At 45.6% G+C, this 26,400-nt stretch overlaps 1 protein-coding gene across 6 annotated transcripts in view; it reads right to left on the reverse strand.

The window, feature by feature from the left end:
- PDE1C (phosphodiesterase 1C) overlaps nt 1-26,400 on the reverse strand; it is a 2,232,090-nt gene that overhangs the window by 68,485 nt on the left and 2,137,205 nt on the right. For 5 of the 6 annotated variants that reach the window (XM_069613219.1, XM_069613222.1, XM_069613221.1 and 2 more), the window contains one exon: nt 15,875-15,940. In XM_069613219.1, the coding sequence (XP_069469320.1) occupies nt 15,875-15,940 (66 nt within the window). The remainder of the gene's footprint in view (nt 1-15,874; nt 15,941-26,400) is intronic. The other variant, XM_069613223.1, reaches the window with a different exon arrangement.

Genomic DNA, 26,400 nt, shown 5'->3' on the forward strand with positions numbered 1-26,400 from the left:
AACCTTCCATTCAGATTCAAAGTGTTTACTTTTGCTCAAACTATAGCTCATGATTGTTAGTATCTTTCCAATGTTGCTCCCATAGAGATTTGTATTGATTTAAGGATTTTTTCACACATTCATTGTTTTACCCAGCCATTTCCAAATGTCATTTTAAATTGTAATATTTCAAATCCGTTTTTCTCTCTTGTTTGGGGAGGGAAGGGTGGTATTCACATTTTGTTGATCATCCCTTATTCCTGATTACCTGCTGCCTCCTTATCTCTATTTAGAATTGTTTATTTGTGGGTTGAGGAATTTTTCAGGGGGAAATCCTAACTTAAATGCTATCTTTCCAAACAAGCCCAAAGTGTTATTTTCTCTGGTGTTTTCCTTCTGTGTTGCTAAAGAGTGAATATAAGTGCATTACATACCTTCCTATCTGTTATTGTCACCACATTGGTGATTGCTGATCCCTATTAAAAGTATGTTTGATTTGAATGTTAAATAAATATATTAATATTAGCTTTACCAACCAGCCTGATTCCTGGTCCTTTGTGACCTGGGGTATTTGAGAAGGGGTGTTATATGATCGGTATATCACTCAAAATATTGAACCTATAGACATAATAAAATAGGTATTTCAGCTGTGCACTGCATACTAGTTTGAGACCAGGTTGTATCACCTGATTGAAATACTTAACAGATTTGCGGGCTCGCGCCGTGATTTTGAGTTTGAGTTACCACCCGTGACAGTCTAGCACAGCGGACTATCCTGCAGAGTAGAGACCCTTTGCTTGGTTGATGTACTGTGCTACACAGTACAAGCGCCTTGCAAAACAAATACTCCAAGACTAGGCCTTTCTGTAAAAGTAAATCAACCCCGAAATAATTAATAAAGAAATTGATATTTCCAAAATGGCTGTTCCTGTAGAAATCAGTATGGGTAGGAAGCACCACCTGCACACACTTTTTGTCAGGGGCTAGTGGCCAGAACAGAATGAACATGTCCGGCTGCAGGAAATCACGGAACAGGTCGCTGCCATGAACCTGGATAAATGGCAGGACAAGGGCCCATTACACCAAGCACTTAGTGAATTGTACATGGCCCCAAAAGTTAAAGAGGAGCAAAGCAAAATTGCCAGAATTGCGGCCTACCTATACCTCCACATAGGAGTGATGCGGGAAAAGCATGCTGAAAACATAGTTCTGGCACAGAATCAAATTGAATCATTAGTGAGAATCCAGAATGATCTAGACTGTGAAGAACAAAAGCTACTAAAGAGCCAAGAATTAGAGGCAGAATCTAGAGATAATGTCACAAAATTAAAAGAATATCTAAAGAGGAGTGTCAGGAAAGGGTTGACTCTATGCAACAGGGTCAACAGAAACTGGTTCAACAATTAAATTATAATAGAGTCTGTGCAGAACAGACAGTTACCCTACAAAACCAGATAGGAACCTTGAAAGAGGAAAATAATAAATTAATTATGAGAGACCTAACTCTCAAACAGAATTTGATGAGGAGCGCCAGAAATCCAATGCCAACAAAAAACATAGGGATGACCAGGCTGAACAGAGGAGCACCCTAAATCAGGAGAGAGACACCTTAGGCCAGGAAGGAAGCCAATTAAAAACCGAGCTAGAGGGAAGAAAGCTGGCCCTCCAGGAGCTCAATGAATTAAAGACAGAGTATGTGAAGCTACTAGAGCACACCAGATGGGTGGAGGATGCTCTAGAAGGTAACACCTAGACCAGAGATGCTAAAACTCAGGAGGTGAGTCTCCTGCAGCAGAAATTGGCCCAGTATTCCCAGACCATGTAGGAAGCGCAGAGAGACAATGAGGCTCTCTGTGAAACGAATTATGTGCTCCACCAACAAGTAGCAATGCAAGAGCGAATCATTGAGACCAGTAAGGCCTTGATAGAGGAACAATAGGCTCAGATTGTTGCTTATCACCAGGAAGTAGGGGCAGTAAAAGAAAAGGTAGAGAGGGACAGAGCAACCCCTGATCATTACAGAAGGACCCCTGTACTCAGGGACTCAAACCCCTTCAATACCATGAACTCTGGCAGCTTCATGTCCACTGGATCATATGAACCAGGGGCCATGGGGATGGTAGAATTCAATAGAGTTGGGAAGATGGGACTGACAGATCAGCGCCCCCCAGAAATTGATGACGGGCGTCCCTGTACAGATCCCCAAAGATTAGGCTAATATCTCTGACTAGGAAGACTCATATGAGGGGAGAGTCAGGGAACTGGTTCCACAAAAATACCGCTTCCAAAAGATCAGTTGGTGAAATTTGGTGGGGAATCCCTGGAGATAAAGCCCAAAAAGAGTATCCTTAAGACCTCTATCCAGTTAGAGCAGTGGGGGGGGGGGGTTACTCCGCCAATCCTGGGAGTGTGGGAGAGTCAGAAGACTCTTCTGGGCACCACAGGAGTAATGAAAATAGGCCCCAACATTCTGCAAGCCCTTCTCAAGCTTGCAGAATCAGGGAGTGCCTAGAGGATCAAGAATCCACCTCCAGTAGCAGTGCCTCTGAGTCAGAGGACGAGTGGACCCGGGTGACTAAAACCAAAAAGGCAAACAAAATTAAGAGAGCTATGCAAAAAGATCACTTTAGGCAGATCATGGCCATTAGGAGTGTTATAACTCCATATCATAAAAATGCAAAGTATTCTGTATGGGAACACCTAGAATTATATGAACAGATGATGGACACTTTCCATCTGAAGGACAGCCAGAATTGCATTCAGTATGTGAAGTGGACATTCTCTCCTGAATACTCCAGTTTCTTTGCGTGACTGGAGGATCAGAACCACTCAAGATGGTCCACCTACATGGCGGCCATCTTAAAACATTTCTCTGCACATAGAAACCCCCAATAGGCCTGCAAGGTGGCCTACAATCTGCAGTGTAGAGAATATCAGGCCCCACAAGGATTTGTAGCGTAGCTCAAACATGCCTTTGCGCAGACCACCAGGAGGGTGCGCACAGATAGTTCGGAGTTCATCACCAATTTCTTTGATGCACTCCCCAAATACATAATGACCCAGCTGGTGAGGGACTTTCATGATAAAAGATCACTGGACTGGGTCATAGAGCAGGTGACCCGTATTTATGAGGTACAAAAACCTGTAGATAGCAAAAAAGCAAACAAAAACACCAAACCAGCCAACACCCCTGCGGCTGCTAAGGTCGCGGAGGTGAAGGTTGCCTTCATTTTAGATCTGGAGATGGGGGGGCCTAAAAATATACCTGTATAAAATCCATCCAGCCAAAGAGCCTGAAGGCCCTTGGGCCAATCCCACACAGGTGGTAGTCAGGGGGGTAATCCCACAAATGGGACCCCTAACTCCCCTAATTACATTAGCCCCCGATACAAGGGTAACAAACCCATCCTGGGGTATGTGTGGACTCCCCCAGCACATGGGGGGATCCAACCAGGTAGGTACCACCCCAGGAAACTTCCCACCTAACTTTGCCCAGGAGGGCAGTGATCCCCCAAATGACGGGTTGAGTTTCTTGCCCCGGTACCTTCAAAACTTCAACCTACATAACAGCCCTTCATTCTTTCCCCACTTTCCTGAGCCCAGGCAGCCCAAGAGGGGAGGTCAAGGGTGGAGGGTTACCCACATTTTCCAAACCCTGGGTACTATGGGAGAAGGGATAGTTACCCTTACTGTGACTCACCTAGGATGGACCAGAGACCCCCGTACCAGCCAGAACGGGTGTCACAGCTGGAGCACTAGGTCCAGAACCTGTCCCAAGTTCTGGGTCGCATGTTGAGGGCTCACCAGAACCCTCAGATGAACATGGCGGCTCAGAACCCCAGGAACCAAGGGTCTGGTACTCCAGAACAATGATGGGGAGAGAACCCCGACAACTCACCAGTTCTAGACAAGGAGGGATGGAGGCGAGGGAGGTGTAAAGCCATGGAGGTAGCTTCATTCCCCACTTGTGAAAAGCCCCTGGAAACCCAGGAACCAGAACCAAAACCTCCTGCCCCCGAAAGTCTGAAACCGAAGGAACAGAGGGCGGGTAGGAGAAATAAAAAAACAAAAAGGCCCATTTTGTGGAGGAGGTTCATGTCCTCCAATTTGAAGGAGAGGGATCCTCAGAGGATTCTGGAAAAGAGATCTTCTCCTACAAGGACGGGGGAACTCCTCCCAAAGAACAATGGGTCCCAAGGGATCCTAATGAAGACTGGGGGGATGTGGGGACTGAGTCAGATTCACCCATTATTGAACCTCAGAATGATGATCTAAGAAACCACACTGCCCAAATCTTTTCTGGTAACAGCCAACAAAAAGGGGGGGGGGTTCAGAATCAGAAAAAGGGAAACCCAAAACACCTCAAATATCCAACTGCCACATTTTTCTTGCAGATTCCCAAGCTCCCACACAGAATCATGCCCAAACTACCCCTGTGTCGGAATCAAGAATCAAGAAATTGACCAACCAACTTGCCCAAAATGCACATTATCTCTGCACCCTTGATGAGAAGGAGGGAAGACTGTATGCCCGGTCCAAATACAAGGGCAGTGTACAGTGTCGGCACTGGTGGACACTAGATCCAAAGCCACTCTTCTGTCAAAGAGGGCCTTTGATCATCTGAATTTAGGAAGGGGGGGAGAAATACCAGATCCCTCTCACCCCTATTCCTGTACAACTTCAGAACTTCGATGGGAATAAAATTCCTGTCGAGGGGACTGCAGATCTGGAAATTAAAATTGGGCAACACAAGGTGAAACACCCGGTCATAGTCGTGACGGCGGAGGGCACACCCTGTCTACTGGGGAATGACATCCTGCAAAGGATGTCCCCCATATTAGACTGCGTGAACAAGGTCCTCTGGACCCAGACTAACCGGCCAATAAAATTAAAACATAGTGTCAACCATGTTAGTTTAAATGGCACATGCCACATGGTTGAACAAAAACAGGATCATATTGAGTTCCATTTTCAAAACCACCAAATCCCTGACGTGACAGTCATTTCTGTAGGACAACAAACTGGTGATGGGAATTCCTCTCCATTTCTGAAAATCAACCTTCCTTCCAGTTTCAAGTGGTATTCCACACTCGAAGGAAATACTCTGAAGTTCTATACTAATTCACAATCGGAAAATCCCAACTCCATAGTCAAGAGTGATGAGTGACCAGCTCAAAGTTTAGCTGACATTCAGAAGATTAGAGAACAGTTATTCATCGCTATTCAGTTAAATGAGGGGAAGGAATCTGTTCTCGCCCGAGTATCCATGATCAACGGTAAGAACTTTATCAGCGATGCCATGTTCCGAAAACTCCCAAAAGATCCAGTCATTCCCACATTTAAATTGATTAATACATGGGAAATGGGCCTGGAAACTCCCAATTCCAAACATCTCCTGCCTAATAGGTGTATGCTCAAAATTTCTATAGGGAACAAAAGCATAGCACGTAATTGTTGTTTCGTGCGAGATGTCCCTGCTGCATTCTATTTAGGCAGTGACATTCTCAATCGTTTTGCCATTCATTTGGACCTGATAAATTACAAAGCCTGGTCCCGATTAGGGGGTAATCCCATGGACTTTGATGACTCCGAAAAAGCATTTCGGTCAGCCCAATTGCTGCCGTATGCAGTTGAAGTTCAAATTGGAGAGGAAGTCACCATCCCAGGATGGACCCGACTATTCCCACTTGAATTAAAATTTAAGAGAGGACAGAAACTGCAAAATCCTGACGCATATGTTCACCTCAACGCCCATCCCCAACAGCAAGGGGTGGGGTTAAACCCAACTCCATTAGTCAATGTAGAACACAACACCATTCCAATATTGATGGATAACAGCGACCTTAGGAGTATCACTCTGGGCGCGGGCACCATTATTGGAATGGCGGTTGATGACCGACATTTTTCCAAAGATTTAGGTAATGAACTGATAGGACCAATCCCCAATGACTGTTTTGACAGTGATAGCGACAATGACATAACACGGACAGGATCTTCAACCGGCTAGGGGGGAATTTCCTGGTGTACTCTTCCTGCCCTTATGGTAAGAAAGAGGTGACCTGTGACTTCAGGAGGGATGAGGTGATCTTCCAGGTCCACAAGGACTGCCTCCCCTGCCTGGAACCCTCTTTCCAGGTCAATACTTTAACCGGGACCTCTCCACCCAGCTGGAGGAGGCCACTGAAATAGCCAAACCAGAGGCCTTTCCGGGCTTCAGGCAAATGTTTGAAGAGAGAGTTAACCTAGATGATGCCTGTGAGACTTTGGATCAAAAGCAAAAGTTGAAACAAGTATTCTTAGATTTTCAGGATCTCTTTGAGGTCAATGAAGTCATCTCCTATGCAAGCAAGACTTTATCTTCTGTGGAGGAAAAATTCAACGATTGTGAGAAGGCACTCCTGGCAACAGTGTGGGCATTGAAGAATTACCGCCCATTCATCTAGGGAGAACACATCATAGTGGAGACTCCACACCAGCCTCTGCAATATCTTCAAAGTGACAAAATCCAGGCCGGAAATGTGAGTAATTCCAGAATTACTTCCTGGATTCTGTCAATGCAAGGCTTTCCCGTGGAGGTCAGATATGGCCAAAACAAGAAGAGTCCCCTTGTGCAAGGTATGGCTGACTTGCATGATTGTGCCAGAGAAAACTGTCTCGAGGACGAAAGTCTTAAAATCCAGGACAACATGGAGGTGTACCTAAATTCCCTGCACAAAGTCTATGAAGAAGACAAGTACGAGGGAATGCCCACTGTTTATGTGAATGGGTGCTCCTACCATGTTGACAACAACGGGGAAAAGGAATTAGTCACCGGTGTTTGGAATACCTCAGTGAATGATGCCCCGGAACCCTCTGCTGAGTTCCAAATTGGTCCCCGTAGTAGTCAGGTGGCAGAGCTGTTGGCAGTTCATCAAGCCACCCTCACTGCTGTCCAACACCAACTCCACAAACTGGTCATAATCACTGATTCAGATTTTGTCCAGAACGGGTTTGTGGAGCACCTGATTAATTGGAAAACCAGAGGCATGCTATGTGCTAACAACAAACCACTCAAGCATGGCAAGCTAATAAAAAATATTGATGATCTGGTCACCTCTAGTGAGATGACCGTCTACTGGAAAAATATCAAAGGTCATTCCAGAATAGAGGGACCAGACAAATACTGGAAATGACCTAGATGATCAGCTGTCCAAAACCGGAGCCATCCAGGGGGATCTCCTTGAGATCGAGTCCCTGTTGGGGGAAATCCAGGTCACTGCTATCACCAGGTCCCAGACAAATGCTCACAATGAACTCTCAACTGCCCAGTGGAGTAAGGAGATCCCAGATGCTGATTTCATCACGGCTCAAAAAGGGGATCCAATCATTGCTAAGTTTTATCAACGCATTGAGGACCCTGAGAACTTTCCCCTAACGGAGACCGATTGCATGCGGAAAGAAGACCTCAGGGTGTTGATGAAATGTCCAAAAATGTTCAGAATCCAAGACGGTTTGTTGGTGAGGAGGTCCATATCTGGCTGTGACCAGTGGATGGTCACTACCTCATTCTGCAGCCTGATGCTAAGTCACGCCCATGATGCGGCCACAGTCGGTCATCGGGGGTTTCATACTACATTAGAAATCTTACGAGAGGTTGCATACTGGCCACACATGGGGCAGGACCTCGACCAATATTGAAGGGGTGTTTTTTGTGTGCACAATTTCAGCCAACATCACTCACACTCCGAGCTCCCCTCCAAAAGAGGGGGATGACACTGCTTTGGTCAGATTTACAAGTAGATTTCATTGGCCCGTGATTCGATCCTCTAGGAGGAACAAGTACATTTAAACCGTGACATGCTTTTTTACTAAGTGGGTGGAATGTCTCCCGGCCCCAAATTGCAAGGCGGAAACAGCAGCTGCCCTGATGATCAATCACATATTCTCACATTTTGGACTACCCCAAAGGATTGAGTTAGACCGAGTTAGTCACTTCACCAGTGACGTGATGACAAAGATGTGGGAGATACTTGGGGTAAAAAGGAAACTACACATTGCCTACCGGTGTCCTCTAGTGGTGGAGTTGAGAGGTACAATAAAACCATTGTAAGCATACTAAAAATGTTTGTGGCAGACACTGGGCCAAGTTGGAATATTCGATGACCCCTTGTCCTGATGGCCATCAGATCTACCCCTTCTTCTGCAACTAAAATGCCTCAATTTCAGCTGATGACTGGAGGAAGGATGGTGCTACCCCAGCATCTGCTCTAAAGAACACAAGAGCAGACACTAATAAATGCCTCCACAACTCATGAATATGTAGAGAATCTGAGAAAACACCTTCAACATGCTTTTGTGTATGCTCAGCAGAATCTAGAAAGATCTGCAGACAGCATGAAGACCCACTATGATCTAAAGACAACTAAAAAGGAATATCAAGTAGGAGACAGGGTCTACTTGTACAATTTCCAAAGGAACCAAACCAAAGAGTGAAAATGTTTGCCTAGCTGGTGGGGACCTTTTGAAATTGTGGACAAAATCTCACAACTCGCCTACAGAATCTGCATCCCCAGGGGTGATTTGACAGAAGAAAGGTGGGTCCACATCAATCAGCGAAAGAGTTGCCACCCCAGAAAATTTTCTGCAAATAGAGGAATCCATAGAAAACCCAGTGGGGGATACTTCTGAAGCATAGACATTTTTCAATGTTCACTGAATACATGTCTATCCCACTGCTGAAATGCCGATTGGAGGACAGTTAGTGGGAAAATTGTCATAACCGGTTTGTGTTCTCTTTTATAGATTTGCACTAATTGCACCGTCATTGCCAAAGAGGACCTCCTCGGAGATCCGGAAGGAGAAACCCAAGGAAATCCAGAGTGTCATTCCACACCAGAAAAGAAAACCTGAGAGAAGGCTGGGGGTATCATTCCACATTCCAAACAGAGGCAGCGAGTACAGCATGTTGCATCATTCGCTGATGGAAGAAGGACTCATACCCGACTGAACATGCTTTTCAAGAAAAAGAAATCCCACTTGCCCACTTGCCCGACTCCCCCACGACTGAAAGTCTAGACGACATCAGGGAGGGGGGGTGAACCTGTGGGATATTTTGACCCACTCAGATGTGCCTTGCTACATCAATTTACTGCATTGGTGCAAGAAACAGTACAAAATGGCCTTGCTGACTCCTGTGCGCGCCAAGATCTCTAAACTTTTGAAACAACCAGAAAATGGCTGCACCGCCCTGCCAACACACATTTCAGGTGGGGTGGAAGAGAGTACTCACTGCAGGAATGTGCCAGTCTGCTCTGCAACATTTAACATAGAGTGCAGTGAAAGAGGCAGCATTATTGTGCTGAAAACCCAAAATGCCTCTTTAAAATGTCACTTTCTCAAACTTAAAAGTGCTGTTTGGCGCTAAATCCATCATTTCTCATGAACAACTGTGATTATAAAGGCCCTGCAATGCCAAGAATCATCTATTGTGGCTCAGAGGAACCGGGCCTCATTTGAATGACAGCTCCTGTCAAAAGTATCTTTGGAAAAGCAACCAGGGACTGTGTTTTCATTTTACACTGGAAACGCAACTAAAACTTTGCAAGTGTATCTAAAGAATCCGCTGTAAGAGAAAGACTCTAAACAGATGCCTGATACAACAATCAAAACGCTTTTGTTTGGATTGTGTGAACAGAGTCACTTCGCGCGCACGGCTGCGGCGAGATGATCTGTTTTCTCACACATCCGAAGGTAAAATATCTGTTTCCCTCTGTTACTTGTCACACTCGGAATATCCCGGTTCACGTTACTCGCTCTGAAGAGAGTTGCTGACTGTGTTAGTGTGCTCGTCTCTGATGTACACTTTTCGAGTTGGTGTGCAGCTACCCCTAAACTTCACGCATTTCTCCACATGTGTGGCTTACTTGATGTCTCTACCTCCGTTACTCATTACGGTTTGCATGTGTGGGCCTTCATTTGTTACTGCACTTATATCACCCCTAATTTGGTACTTTTGCCGCCCGTTTACTTTTTTACTTGATTGTTCTACTATGGACTATTAGCCATCTGGCTTTTCTAAATGGATGGTCTTTTGATCTTACCCCTACAGATATCCCAGCAATCTGTGGCATTCGGCTACCCATTGCTTTTTGACTGGATCTCTTTTCTGTGTCTCGGCTCTTGTATCAGCAAGGTTAGTGACTTTGACTCTTTTCACTTTGATAATGGATTTCTTACAAACTGAAGAGTTCTACTGAAAAATCTTCTTTCTTTTACTACTCCACAGAGACTGTGCTATGACTTAATGGTTATGAATATGAAAAATGAAGTCTATCCCCTGAAGATGGTTCTTTGAACCGAAACGCGTCGGCCTCTTTTGTTATATCTAAATATGAGACTTCATTTGTAAATTGTTGAATGGTTGAACCTATGCATTTAGAGCTTTGTAAACTGTAAACTGCTATCCAGATTTGCAATTGTGCTGCTCTATACAAGCTGTTTTCTATCTACGCCGTTTGTTCCTACTTGTGTTATATGGAACACCCACAAGTGCTCTTTCAATATGTAAATAGAGTACACTGATCGTACTACTTTTTGTTTATTCATGTACGACTTATTGGATTAAGAGGATTAAAATCCAAAGTTAACTGTAATGTCTTGGTTCTGATTGTTCCATTCATTTCACACCTGTGTTTACAATTTATCCTTATTAACACCGTCAAATTGTGTAATGACATTTTCTTTTGGAAACTACAGAAACTTAGGCGGTGTTTGTACACCGTAGAATTTACGCCCTGTTGGCGCCAAATGTTTAAATGAATTTTGATTTAAAATAGAGGGTACTTATTGTCCCTGTTGAGTGCATCTGGGCTTGCTGGGTAGCAATACACAGCTTTGGATTTGTTTGGTTTCTCTGTCCCAAGTGGCCTTGTGACGACAGCCCGATTGCACCAGAAGTCTTTGTATAACATTTGCACACTATTTCTTGTTGATACATTCTTATTCACAATCCTTCCACTCTCAAACCTTCATTTAACTTGTCTGTGCACCCCTATACTTCTCCCTTATGATAAATAAGGGAACCTGACAACACACAAAGACTGATTCCTGACTTTCTTCCTGAATTCCTGCATGGCGTCCTGTTCCTGATTTCTTCATCCTACTTGATCCTGATTCCAGATTTCATTGCAAATCCAAGACCTATGCATTGCTGAACCCTTTTCAGCTAGGCCTCAAATTCTAAAAATCCCAAAAGCCCAAGGGAAGCATTCTGATCTAACCTGGCTTGCTACTACTAATAGATGCATGCCTGCAAACTCGCCATCCCACTGATCTTCAGTGCTGTCCAGTGACCAGAACAGTCCAGATGAACCTGTCCCACCCAAGTTGCACATCTGTCCATGGTTAGACCCAATCCGTGTGATGACCAGAACCCTTGACGGTCCAAACTCCTAAATTATAGTGGACTTTAAGTATTAATAGGAATCATAGCAAACCATAGCACACCTTGCCTTGTCCTATCCCAATCTCTAAACCACCCAATCCTTACCTTAATAACTTGTACATTGTCAGAATCCTTATTGCAATCCTGTCTTTGATTTATCTTGCTCATCGCCATTTCTTTAGTCATTTTTATCTTGTGTAAATCTTAAATTATCCATCCTACTTCGAGTGATCCGGCTGGTTCTGTCGGGGTGGGCACTGGCGATTTGGTATTGAAGTCATGAATCAACTCCAAAGCTTACTTTGTCCTTCCTTGGTATTCTAGCCAGAATGTTCTAGTCATAGAGTAAAACTAAAGGGAATATTTTCTTGTTGAAAATTAGTTTCTTTTCTGTTTTCACTACCCGATTTTTCAAAAAACACTTCTTATTCAACCTTGCATATCTTCATCAGTTTAATAGCTATAGACTTCATTTCAACTCTGGATTATACCAGTTTCTCTTAAAAACCATTTGGTTAATTTTAGGCGAGAATGCAATTTTGCAAAGTTTTACATGTGTGATTGTTGTTCTAAATTAGATTCAACCTTCCATTCAGATTCAAAGTGTTTACTTTTGCTCAAACTATAGCTCATGATTGTTAGTATCTTTCCAATGTTGCTCCCATAGAGATTTGTATTGATTTAAGAATGTATGCACACATTCATTGTTTTACCCAGCCATTTCCAAATGTCATTTTAAAATGTAAGATTTCAAATCCGTTTTTCTCTCTTGTTTGGGGTGGGAAGGTTGTATTTGAATTCTGTGTATCATTCCTTATTCCTGATTACCTGCTGCCTCCTTATCTCTATTTAGAATTGTATATTTGTGGGTTGAGGAATTTTGCAGGGGGAAATCCTAACTTAAGTGCTATCTTTCCAAACAAGCCCAACGTGTTCTTTTCTCTGGTGTTTTCCTTCTGTGTTGCTAAAGAGTGAATATAAGTGCTTTACATACCTTCCTATCTGTTATTGTCACCACATTGGTGATTGCTGCTCCCTATTAAAAGTATATGTTTGATTTGAATTTTAAATTAATAAATAAATAAATAACACCTTTACCAACCAGCCTAATTCCTGGTCCATTGTGACCTGGGGTATTTGAGAAGGGGTGTGATATGAGCGGTATACAACTCAAAATCTTGAACCTATAGACATAATAAAATAAGTATTTCAGCTGTGCGCTGCATACTAGGCTGAGACCAGGGTGTATCGCCTGATTGAAATACTTAACACTATACAGTGAGATAAGATGATTTGTCCAGTATCACATCATCCTCTGGCAAATCCAGGATATGAGCCTCAACACGTTAGGCTATCCAATTCAAGACTCTGGAACCAATCATCTCTCAACGAACACGTTATGCTCTTTATTGGGGTGGCTGCTAGTTTTTATAACCCTTGTTTGGAGGAACCAATATCTCAACCGGCATGATACCGATGCTTTGTTAACTTTTATTGCTAGCGCTATCTGGTGCAGATACACTAGGGCTCATTACAAGTTCAATGCTATTTCAGCAGTAAAACCACTGAGATACCACTAAACTGTAATACCATTACCGCCACTTGGTCTGGCAATATTACCGCCAGATTACAAGTGGCAGTGGTCGTCCCCATTTAATTGGAGTCCATTGGACTCCATGGGGGATTTCGGTGGAATTACTGCTGCGATAATTCCACTAAAATCTGCCCTAAAGGTGACGGATTGACCTGCAGCTCATAGCTCGAGGTAAATCCTCCAATTTTATGCCAAACGCATAGTTGGGTGGTGCGGTGATCCAGCTGTAACAGTTTTACCACCCATATTACCCGCACCGCCAAACTCATAATGAGGCCCTCTGTTTTGACGCGCAGAAGGAGTGACTATGACAAATGTTTACATACCTGCAAGTTTATCAACCTTTGCCATAGGAAAGGCTGAGTCTACCTTAGTGGAATGTATTACAGTGATCTGGAACATGAGTGCAAATCTCTGTAACAAGTGCTTACCACACTCAGCTGTGTTCTGAAAAATGGCATTCAAAAGTATCAATATGCTTTTCTACTTTCAGGATTGGACGTGATCAATATATTCCTCACAGAAGGGCAAGCACGCTACAGGAGTGGTGCTATAGCAAACTGACAAACTGGAGCAGATTCTCAAAAATGAGTGCCACGGATTAATTGTTTTCATTTGTGCTCATATCAGAATTGTGCAGGTCACCTTATTCTCAAAGGGGACCTGTGCATTTCAGGTGTGCCTGAACATTTCCCCAAAGAGGCATTGCCCAGCCAACTTAAATACATTGTTGTTTTGAGCATGCTACAGACGCTAATGTATTAGAGGCTCCCAGCAGCCACTTATGTGTTTGGAACGTATTTCAGAATGACATTCGCTTAAATTGCTTGTCATTGTGAAATGCAGTAAAAAATTAAAATGCATTTCTATCCTTGTTTGAAAAATTGAAATGCAAATGCAAACAGGAGCGCAGCTGCTAATACCGCTGCTCTCCCACTTAAAAGAAAATGGGGGCATTATGAGTTTGGTGGTATACTGCTGGTAATTCTGGTGGTATGCTACCAAACGGAATTACTGTTACCGGCACTCGGTCTGCCGGAACTATTGGCAGATTCTGAGTGCCAGTTAGGATAGGTTAATACCCATTCCATGGAGTCCCATAGGACGGTAATACTTGTGCCGGCAATGCCAGCTGTTTTTTTACATTGGGGTGCCTGACTTAGCTCCAGCCTTTGGCTGTAAATCAGGCACCGCACTGGAAAACTAGGCATATGATGGTCCGGAAACGTACCAGTGAATGGAATTACTGGCACATTAATTCCAGACCTGCATACTTGTAATGAGGATCAATGCATGAAAGGTTCCAAAATGTACCTATTGTGCATTGTGCTTGTTTGGACGAAGTGCAGGTGAAGGATCAATGAATGATAGGCCACATTTTGTGTAATTGAAAGCAAATCCAATTTGTGGATTCGGGATGCTCATTGAAATGTGCAACAATACCCCCTTCTTGTGCAAATGCGCAAAGGGAGTGAAAAAGGACATCTGGATATGCACATCTACAATGTACACATTTAGATGCCCTTTGTAGATTTGGGTGATCCTTTATTTTCCAGAAGTGATGAGATGTGCATGCACATTTCATCACTTACGCCCAAACAAGTTTGATAATCTGGCACACTGTGTGCACTCAAATTAAAACAGAAAGCATTACATGGGTACTTGATCTGAACAGAATGTTCTAGTAAACAACATACAGGCAGTAGGTTTAGAGATTCAGCAGCTCATCATAAAACATCCTGGCCTGTTTTATAAAGAATGCTCACTGACATGTTTCAATTAGGCAGTTCTGAAGCACTGGTTGAGACATCACAGGTTTCGTTCCTGACTGCGGCTTGACAACGGTCAGCATAATAGTCGATTGCAGATCGTGGAACTTAACTGGCTCTAAAACATCCTTTACACCAGACAGTGGTAGATGGTTGTCGATGCACTGCTACTAGCTTCTTCAATGGGTTTGTGTCATCCTTTAAGGCGGACGACCCAAAGCAAAGGAGTGTGTTGCTGACAGCTGCCTTGTACTTGGTTGTAGGTTCAGAGACCTTCTGGTACTCCAACTAAATATGGCAGGGTCGGACTGCGCCTGTAGGCTGTGACAACGCACACATTTCTATGTTTATTTCCTAGTGTGAGCATACGAAAATGTGTGTGGATTAGCCCCACACATTTTAATTAGGTTGGTCTACTATCATTCCATTTACTTAAACATTTCAGAACAGCCCAGGCGAGTGCACGCCCCCATGCGGATTATCAAATTCCTCACACCTACCTTATAGAAAACTCATTCTGGGAACTCAAATAGCTTGTCTCTTAATTATCCCTCTCCTACAAGATGCTGAAAATAAAATCCCTACATTACCAAGCCAGGACCTATCACAGGATTACTCCCTTACTAGCTGCCTCCATAGGTAGTTCCTGTCAGTGTCTCCGCTCTCAGCCAACACATTTTGCCCACCCTAACTTGCTGCATGCCATACCAGCACCCATGCATTTTGAGGGACCATCAGTGCCACTGCTCTCCAGTTTTCAAGAAACATAACCCTTTGTAACCTGGCCACTGTAGGGTATTGAGAGTTTTCTTTGTTTTTCTTCACATGCTGACTATGCAGGCACCATGCTAAAATGTTAAATAAAATGCGGAGTTTCCACACAAAAGAGGACCATGGAAAAGAGGCCTAACAGAAAATCCCCAGTAGGTTAGTCTGACTCTGCTGTTTGGGTATACACTTTCATTTAATGTGAAATACATTATTATCAAAGGATGAAAGGTACAGTATTAAGTCAGACATCAATCTATATATTCAACATCCCAAATTAAAAACAACAAGGGCCCCCCCCTGCATACATATGTGTTTACTGTGATGGAGAAGTTCACTCACCTGGCAATTTTACCTGAGATGCAGCAGGCTCCGGGCTTGGTGTATAATTCGAAGGACGCTTCAAGCCTGCAAATTGAGAAGAGAGAAGTAGATTGGTTTCAAAAGGGTCATCATAAAGCAATATGAGTAAACCATGATACACGGCTCATTGTATACTTGCACACTTAGATGGAAGGAAATCCTTGCCTCAAAGCTCAGACAGACTTTAAGAGGATCAATCATTGGCAAAGCCAATAGTTTGGGCTTTTCAAAAGGCATTGTATTAGCGTTTATCAGTCGTTGGCGTCATATGCCAAAATACTCATATCTTTTGTCAGTTATTGGGATTATATGTCCAAGTATAGCAGCATTGCATATAGACAGCACAGCGAGTAGAGCGCTCACTTTGACATCTGTGCAGAGCCTGCTGACACAGGTTTGAATCCCGGCAGGGCCAAACTCAGCGTTTCTTCCTTCCGAGGTCGATAAATGAGCTCCACACACTGTGGGTAATAATAAGCAGCGCTCATATACCTGAAGGTTCGTAGCGCTATATAAATGCTACATTATTATTATTGTCAGAATTGCTATCAAATATCCAAGTATACACAACAGTGCTATTTACTACAAATGAAGGAGAGTGTGTATCAGCAGTGTGAGTGTTTATGAGCACTGTGCGACTGTGGGACTGATTCTCAAGTTGGGGGAGTGAGTGTGAAAAAGAGCATGAATCACTTTGCCAAATCAGGATGCCCAGGCTCCACCACTATTCTCAAGTGGGCCTGGGCGTACTCGTAGTGCACGACAGTGCACCGCAGTCATTGTGCCTGTTTTTGGGCCCAACGGGGGCAGTGGAAAAATCTCAGCAGCATTTTTGCAAAAAACCAACATAATCGTTATTTTACAGAAATGCTGCCGAGAACACGGGGATGCATGAGCACTTTTGTTAAATAACAACATATTTGTTATTTAATGAAGTCCTGACGAGAACACGGCAGCACCATTTACTGCTAAAATACAGCACAAAGCAAAACAGTCCCATTACATGCTGCAGTACTCTGGTAGAAGGAGGGATCTGTTCCCTCCTTCCACCACTGCTGCATGGAATGGGACATGTGTGCTGTATTTGCTCAGTACTGTCCCACCCGTCCCACCCCCCCCAAACACTAATGTCTGGCCATCCACCTGGCCTGCAACTGGCTTCCTGTGGCACTTCTCCATAATACCGGCACCAAAATGGTACTGTATATGTGCGCCACTTTAACTCACAGTTAAAAATCTCCATTGCTTCATGTTCATAATTAAAAAAAAGAAATCAATCCATAGTCCAACTATTTACAATCCATTGTCCGGAAAAAATAAATCCATTGCTCCATGTCCATAATGTAAAAAAAAAAAAATGAATACATGATAAAACTATATACAATCCATTGTCCAAGGATGTAAAGGGTCCATGATCCCAACCAAACAAATGAAACCTACCTAACAAACTACCAAATAATATAACTATATACAAATTTGTGTGGCATTGTCCATTGACCACAAATAAAAGGAAAACGAAAAGGAAAACTTACTCTAAAAACTATTTACAAGGGCAGCGGGCTAGTCCGACGGCTCACTTTTGGATGTCCCGGGCCAGGGCATCATCAAACTCCTGCTCAATGAGGCGGTCCTCTTCCATGGCCCGAGGGTTCGCAGGGACGACAACATGTTCTCCTCCAACTCCCTGCGAATTGCCTCGAGGCACTCGGCCCGCCTCAGGGCCCTCCGCAAGGAGTTCTTCGCCCTGACCATCGTGAGCCGTGCCTCTTCTGCCCGCTTCTGCTCCGCGTCTATAGCATGGCCTAACCGCTGCCACACGGAAGACACTTCCAGTCCTGGGTCCTACTGCCCTCTGGCCAATGCCTGCCCCTCCGATGTGAAAGGCCCCGAGCCATGATGGCTCCCACCTTGTTGCTGCTGCTGCTGTGCCTCTGCCTGTGCCCTGGCTCTTGATGCCTGCACTTCCTCCTCTGGCTGGGTTGCTGTTGTTGAGGTAGCCACCCCTGCTGGATGTCCGACTCCCAACTGTGGCAGGGATGTGTCCTCCACCAGCCTGGCCACAGGGTCAGAGGATGCTCCACAGGGTACCCAGGTGATACATGGGTGGAAGATGGCATGGAGGATGACTGGGGTATAGGGGGTTCAGTTGAGGAGGGGGTCGGAACAAGGTCCAGAAAATGGAGGAATCCGGCCCTGGTGAGCTGTCCCAGTAGGTCAACGCGGTCAATGAGCCATTCGAGATGACGTGCAGTCTCCTCATGAAAAGACTACAGGTCACCTCGCATGGCCCGTTGATGCAACGCCACCCCACCCAGGACAGGCTCCACCCGGTCACGGATAGCCTCGTCCGCAGGGAGAGGAAGGCCAGTTGTTGTAAGCGGATCCCCTCCCTGAAAACGGGTCTGGACGTAGGCATCCCTGCTGGTGCGGGATGATGCAGTCACAGGATCGGGGACAGGATTACACACAGGCACCTCCGTGGTAGCCTGTGCTGCCTCCTGTCCCTGCACTGCACCACTAGCACCAGTGGAATCCCCACCTCCAGACCCCGTGTCTGTCCCTTGCATGGCCTCCTCCTCCACCAAACCCCCTACCAACCTGGATGACTCTGTTGCATCTTCCTCTGTCGCACCCTGTGGGGTCTCAGCTGCTCCTTCTGCTGCCGAGGAGTCCAACTCTGACCTCCGCCTCTTGGACCTTCCCTTGGCAGCTGCGGCCTGGGACGCGGCACCGGACTCCTCACTCCCCGACAAGATGACAACCTGGAGGGGAGCCGGGCCTTGCGTCTCCGGCTGGCGGGATGATCCTGCCGCTGTGCTCCACAGCACCCTCTCCGCCCTCTTCAGTTGACACTACAGACAGGGAGAGATAAAACACAGGCATCAGGGCACTGTACAATGGACTGATAGACACATGACAGTTGCACATGTGTGGCATTGTTTAACTACAGACACAGCATCACACTCCACGACACACATGTCATTTTAACTCACACACATGAACATTTCAACAGCAATATTGCACCAGGCAGCGCCATCCATACACATACAACAGCATGACCAGCTAAAGGTGAGCCTGACATCACATGAAACACAAGGAGTGCACTAGACATTCACACACGCCACCACATTTACATGCATGTCTACATCTCAGCCAAATGTTGCAGTGATGAGATCGCAATACATGTCACATCTGCCATTCATCCTTCTACATATCAGTGTCACGTGCATCCGTGTTGCATCACAGTTGCACACTTGTCAGATACACATACATGCACATGTACACAGTGCAGATACATGCATTATGAACCACCATCCATGCCACAACCATGCCAATGTACATACACAGAAATTCAAACATGTGTGCTCCCACACCTGCATTTGCCCAGCATGCTTACCAACACATACACCATCAATGTGTCTCACAACTGTGAGGACTCACATGTGGCAGCCTCACGCCCATGTTCATACACATCCCTACATGGCCCTACAGAAACACATGTGCAACCTGCACACTACTGGCACACCATGACACGCACAACGTATTATCAACATGCATGTACACTTACCGCTCGAATCCAGACGGGTATGCCTCTCAAGGATCTGGACGTAGAGCGCTGGGCATATGCGTTCCAGGACCCTCATTTGATGGTTCGACAGCTGGCCCCGTCGCCCCTTGGCATCCTCTGCCTTAGCGAGGCGCCGGGCCTTGTTGAGGGTCCTGGACCTGAAGTCCTCCCAGAGCTTCTTGACATGATGTAAGTCGCGGACTGCCACCCCCTCTGCGTTGATGGCAGTCACGATGTCCATCCAGATCCTGGTCCGTCCTTCATTGTCGGCGCGCGAACTTCCAAAGAGGGCATCATACTGCCCCAGGACATGCTCCACCAGGACACCAACTTCAGTGGCAGTGAAGCTGGTTTCCCTCTGCCTCTCTGGCTGGGGGTTGCCAGTGGTGCCAGATGGAGATGTGCCCGACATGGCAACCCCAGAGGCAGGAGTGGGTGGGCAACTGGGTCCTTGGGCTGGGCTGTGGAGGGATGGTATCCCAGTTGGGAGTCTTCTGTTCCAGCAGGGGTGGACACTGCAACTGTGCAGGCACCAAATAGCAGGGCACGTGGGCAGCAGACAGTCAGGCAGCAGCAGATGTCAGGTGGCAGCATGCTCGGGGCTCTGGGGGGCAGGAAAATGGCCTTCAGGGCAGGAGCGTGGTCTTCCGTGTGTGTATGCGTGGCCAGCTTGATACGGAGTGATTTGGCACGTGAAAAAATTGCACGTCAGCGTGTAATTCAAGGAAAGGCCCTTAGCGCGTAAGTCTGTGACTTATCGCGCACGGGCGTTGCCCTTTCATGTGTAAAACTTCACATGAACCCCAGGAATACACATACCCCACTCGCACAGGCCCTTTCGCGTGTGAAACTTCCTGCGAACACCGTAATACACGTACCCTGCTCCAATCGCATGTGAAACTTCCCGCGAACCCCAGTAATACACGTACCCCGCTCGCACAGGGCCTATGGCGTGTGAAACGTCCCGCGAACCCCGGTTATACACATACCCCACTCGCACAGGCCCTTTCGCGTGTGAAACTTCCCGCGAACCCCATAATACACGTACCCTGCTCCAATCGCGTGTGAAACTTCCTGCGAACCCCAGTTATACACGTGCCCCACTCGCACAGGCCCTTTTGCGTGTGAAACTTCCTGCGCACCCCCGAAATACACGTACCCTGCTGAAATCGCGTGTGAGACTTCCCGTGAACCCCAGGAATACACGTACCCCACTCGCACAGGCCCTTTCGCGTGTGAAACTTCCTGCGCACTCAGGTAATACACGTACCCTGCTCCAATCGCGTGTGAAACTTCACGCGAACCCCAGTTATAGACGTACCCCACTCGCACAGGCCCTTTCGCGTGTGAAAGTTCACGTGAACCCCAGTAATACACGTTCCTCGCTTGGCGTTTGCTGTTTGGCAGCCCTGTAAACTGGTCCAGGGTTAGCGCAGCCCTTTGTGCTGGATTGGGGATATTGATGGCTTTTCCTTGCGCGAGGGCGTTCTTGGGGGCGTAACTGGCGCTGCTGCAGGGTCACTGCGCCACTCTGCACCACGGCTGGTTTTGGAGGCTAAAATCCATGAATACACTCTGCGCGGAAATCGATTTTAGCGCACGCGGCTGGTGCAGACATTCGCACGGACACACTGTGCGCCAGCCACGTGCGCCACTTGTGCGTAAAATTCTATGAATTACCCCGTAAACCTGTTTTTAAATTTAGGAAAAGACCAATTCAAGATGTCATTAGGTGCTCTAGTCAACCAGGCATTAAAAGCTCTAATAATTTTCAATAAATTGCTAGTTGGCATAAACGAAGCTCTAGATTTGTAGGTCTTATTTAAGAAACTCAATAGAGAGTCGTCCGGTGCATTGTGCATTTTCCAAATGAGACACAGACAGCGCATTTTCAATTCAGCATGAATAGAGGTAACGTTTACTTCCAGATATAACATGTCAACGGGTACGCCCTGAGATAGTCACAGTGATCTTCTAAGGCATTTCCCTTCATAGCTTATCATGCTCTCTACATGATTCAGTGCCCAGATCTCAACACTGTAGAGAATACATGACACTAGCTTAGCCTGATAGAGCTGTAAAATAATGTTCAGGGAGTATGCCTCACCCTGGCTAGCAAACGAGCCTAGCAAGCCAGTAGAAATGGATGCTTCCATTCAAATTGAGGACAACTATGCTACACTCATACTCTTTTTACTTAACCTATTTGTATAAGGATTGATACATTTCTCAGTTTGGTTTATTATATAATTTTAGCATCCAAAGATGAAAAGATATGCGATCAGTCAATGGTTAAATTGAAGACTGGGCTCAAATCTCGGCTTCGCCATTTAAAATGTGTTTGCCCTTCCCGTGCCTTATCTGGCAGCATTTTCAGTCTGTAGAAATAATTCCGATAATGCACACTTTTTTTGAAAAAGCCCAAAACAGTTTTAACATACGATGCTCTGGTTCGATTTAGAACCTTTATGGTGACCATTCATAAGCACAAAATGATGCCTCCCTTGTAATTGAATTCTTGTAATTACCTTCCCATGATGCACTAGTCTTTCAAAGAATGGTGTCACTGTCTGCGTTGTGGTTTCTAGTATTGTTCTTTCTACCGATGTCAATAAATATGCAAATTAAGGGGGCGGCATTCTTTTGCTGCACAGGGCCTCGCAAATCCTAAATCAGTCCCTGAGGGTGCTTGTCTTGTGAGCTGGTTCTGCTGCTGCTGCAAGACGGGCTTTCTGAGCTTCTTTCCCCCCCCCCCCCCCCCCCACAGCGTGTGTCGTCTCTGTCCAGCTCTAGCAGGAAATACTCAGATTTTCAACTCTAAGCAAGGCCAGTGTTCGGTTCAATACCGATTACTGCCTTCATTAAAAAAATAAGTACAAAGAGCCCTGTCTGCATACCGTAGAGGTGCACCTGATATGCCGAGATGCGAAGCAGCGCTGCTCTCAGCCGAGATGCAGTGCCCGCTCTGCTGGACCTACCCACACACGGACCTGCAACCACATGCAACGAGACCAGGCCAAACAGCAAGTTAATGCGAACCATTAAGAGCCGCGGGTTTGGCCTTCATATTGGTCCCAGGAAACAGGGCATGGACTCTCTCGAATGGAAGAGGCTGGAAATACGTGTATAAATGGCAACATCAACAACGTTTTGAAACACACTACCCTGGTACATTTGTTGTGTTTATGTTCTGCATGGTGGTATGCTTAGTGGTTTAGCACGACAAAGAACTGCAAAACAGTGGAAGATTAACACACTTCCCAAAGTGGCACTAAGCGACCCTTGCACTCCCATACTTTGCATCATCCTTTCAGAAGCAGCAACAATGCATGCATCGACTTACCTTAATTGGCTGCAACAACATACATGTGTGAGATTGCACATACTATATAACACAGTGGTGAGAGGTGACATATTCATTTGGGCGCTATACACAACTACCTACTTAACTGGCTGAATAAACAGAGGTGCCCTATAAGGACGCCAGCATTTTCTCTCATCTTTTGTAGCATGTGACGCAGAAGCACCAGAAGCAACTTAATGTACGCCATAGCTTGGATATTCGACAGGACAGCTGTGAGAATTAAACAATCCATCCGGTTTGAGATTGTTGTGTATTTCAAATTCAGCATCGATGGACATGCACAGGAGATGAGTCGCAAAACAAAGCAGCCTAGGCTACGGACACGAAAGAGTTAATGCAGCTCAGCTCCTCTGCACCCTAAGCAGCCGACTGTGCACGTCTAGTTTCAGCCTGCTGCGTGCTAACTGGCAGTGTCCTGCTGAATGAGACAGCGGGAGATTTCCAAGAACGATAATGAGATGGTGGGTTAAAGGTATGACCGAGTCCATCAACAGGATGGCTGGAAACTGGAATGGGTGAATTGAAGTAACAAATAGAAGGAAGAAGGGGGGAACTGAATAGTGGGAGTGTTGAATCCGCACTTGGCGGATATCACCAAGGATAGCAATGAGACCGCTCATACAATAAGATGCAGGAGCCGGAGCGAGGTGCTTGTACCTTCTTTATTAATTCAGCGTGAACTGTAGATTCGGCGGTAAGCCCCGCCTACTACACACGTGGCCGGCTGCCACCATAGCAAACAGTAAAAGGGGACATGTGTCCCCGCAGTATAAGCACAGACGTAATGGATATAGACATAGGACATAACATCACCCCCTTGCTTAACTGAACATTCGCACTTTCAACCCATTTCTTCAATCCATCTTGACGGTCTGCGAATCGCCCTTTTTTGATGGGCTTCACATGGGAGGGGTGCTGTTGTTCTGTTCACCCTCATTGTTGTCCGTGTCCACATCGCCATCCATGAACTCAGAGGCGTCATCAGAGGAGTCCTCGAAATTGATTGACTATTCACTCTGCAGAGTCAGGTCACTTTCAACATTCCGTAAGAATGAGGAGTTCCTAGTAACAGTGTCTGTGGGACTTGCTGCTGTTACCATGGAGCCCTTGACGTATGTCACTGTCATGGGATCGGGCTTGAACGCAAGTGTTTCCTTGGTTCCTTGGATCTGGCATGCAAGCACTTGGTCTCCTATGTGAAAATCACTGTGTTTTGCCTTCTTCTGCTGTCTGCATATTCCTTCATCTTATTTTTGCTTTCCCGATCATTTGCTCTAGCTTTGGCCTCCCTGTTTACTGACACTTCTTTACTGGGGTTATGTGGGAGGGGGGTTCTCACCAGGCATCCAAACATCAATTCAGAAGGGCACACACCTGTGGAGCTGTGTGGTGTGTTGCAGTAATCCCTAAGAAGTGTGCAGATGGCTTGCATAAACGATCCCTTTGTGATTGAACAAATTTGGATGGTATGTTTCATGAACCTTTCTACCGGTCCATTCGCCTGAGGCCAGAGGGGTGTGATTTTGCGGTGTTGAAATCCTAGATGATCGGCGAACATTGCAAAATCATGCCCACTGAATGGGGCGCCTTGTCCGATTTCACAATCATGGGGATTCCATAGTCTGCAAAAGTTTTGTCCAGAGCTGGCATGACTGAATGGACTGCCGTGGATTGAATTAAGTGTATCTCTGGGAATCTGGACATCTCGTCTATGATCACTAGGACATATTTTCCATTTGAGAGGGGTTCATTTTCTACGTCATGCAACGCAAATTAAACGTCACAAGAATGGTTATTTCATCGCATGTTTATTCAGCATATATCCACATTGTGCTACTTACAAACGATGGCATGATTTACATATGATAGCAAACATTTTAAAGGCCTGTTTCACAGAGAGCTATGCATGCAAACGACTTGTACCTTCAAAACATGTGAAAGTTGCACAGAATGTGTGTGATTCATATTAAATACACATTTTTTTTTATTTTTTTTTTTAATTATTTTTTATTGGCATAAATGCACATTTGTAGAAATGCACATGCAGGACATCTACATGCACAAATTAATCCGTAGGTGCACCATTACCTTGTGTGCAAATATGCAAGGGAAAGGAAACGAGTGGGTTGAAATGGATTGGAACAGACAAAGCACACAAAGGAAGCAAGGTCAAGCATGCAGTAACTCCGATCATTCAAAGTAAAAGTGCAAAACATAACAATTGCAGAATTGTATGTAGCATGCCCTGCCGTTTTCCTTTCATTTCCAAGTACTAAAATAACAGTTGCTGTCGTTACCCAACTCATACTCTCATTTTGGCGAGGGCGGAAAACGGTACAGATGTCTGAAAAACTGTGGAAGCAAGGTTTCTGCATGTTTTCACACATCTGCTCCTTTTTGCATCCGATGTCCCATGCACACCGGGAAGCACAGTGCAAAATCCACTCTGTGCATTTCCAAGCACTATGTACAAAATCTATGTCAGCACCCCTACCAGTACTGTGGCAGAGCACCCTAAAGACTTTGCCTGCATTTGTGCATGTGCTAAAAGCAGGCAAAGTTCTTAGGGAGTTATTTGTATTTTATTTTATTGGATATTTGTAAGGTGCCTATACAAACAATGGTGTTTCAAGGTGCCACAAGACAATAAAGGGGAGGGACAAGGGAGAAAGATAATAGTAACGGTCCTACTAGGCCTTGTGACATTCGGATCATGCAAATGCAGTAACAAGAAGTGCGAGGGGCTGGTGGGGTGGGCCAGTATGCGCAAAATGTGAAGTGCTATGGTGGGAAGGGGAGTGCAGGGCAAAGAGGAGAGAGTGCAAGTAAAAAGGGGGGATGGATGAGGGGGGAAGAGTGCCATAGGGGCTTGGCATGTGCCAGGTGGGCAAGTGCCAGGGATTGCATGGGGTGCAAGGGCTGAGGGTCCACATGCTAAGCCGGCCAAGTGGCACAGCGAGTAGAGCGCTCGCTTTGATATCCGTGCAGAGCCTGAAACTCAGCCTTTCATCTTTCTGAGGTCGATAAATGAGCACCACACACACCGTGGGTAATAATAAGCAGCGCTCAGATACCTGAGGGTTCGTAGCGCTATATACATGCCAAATTATTTTTAATTATTATTATTATTATTATTATTATTATTATTATTATTATTATTATTATTATTATTAAGTGCGAGGAAGAGGGTGAACTGGGTGCTGGGCGGTGGGGGGGGGGAGGCTGGTGCCCTGTAGAACTCAGAGGGACTGTAGAACTCAGAGTGAAACCAGGCAGCCAGTCACTGTGGCAGACAGGGGCATTAGCAGGGGAGGGGAAAGAGAAGGAAGAAGAGAAAAGGAGGGTCTTTAGGAGCTTCAGGAATGTAAGGAGATTCGGCTCAAGCCTGAGAGGGTCAGGGAGACCATTCCAGAGGGAGGCTCCGGTAGAGGAGAGAGATCTACCCCCACCCTCTGCTTAGGGAAGCATCTTATCTGCAGAGAGTTGGAGCGAGAAGACTGATGGGCTCTAGCAGGGAGGTATTTATGGAGAGAGAGTTTGATGCAGCAGGTTCCCAGGCCCCAGAAAGCCTTT

This window comes from Ambystoma mexicanum, chromosome 5p (genome assembly GCF_040938575.1).
Source record: "Ambystoma mexicanum isolate Mex_15411 chromosome 5p, UKY_AmexF1_1, whole genome shotgun sequence".
Classification (NCBI taxonomy): domain Eukaryota; kingdom Metazoa; phylum Chordata; class Amphibia; order Caudata; family Ambystomatidae; genus Ambystoma; species Ambystoma mexicanum.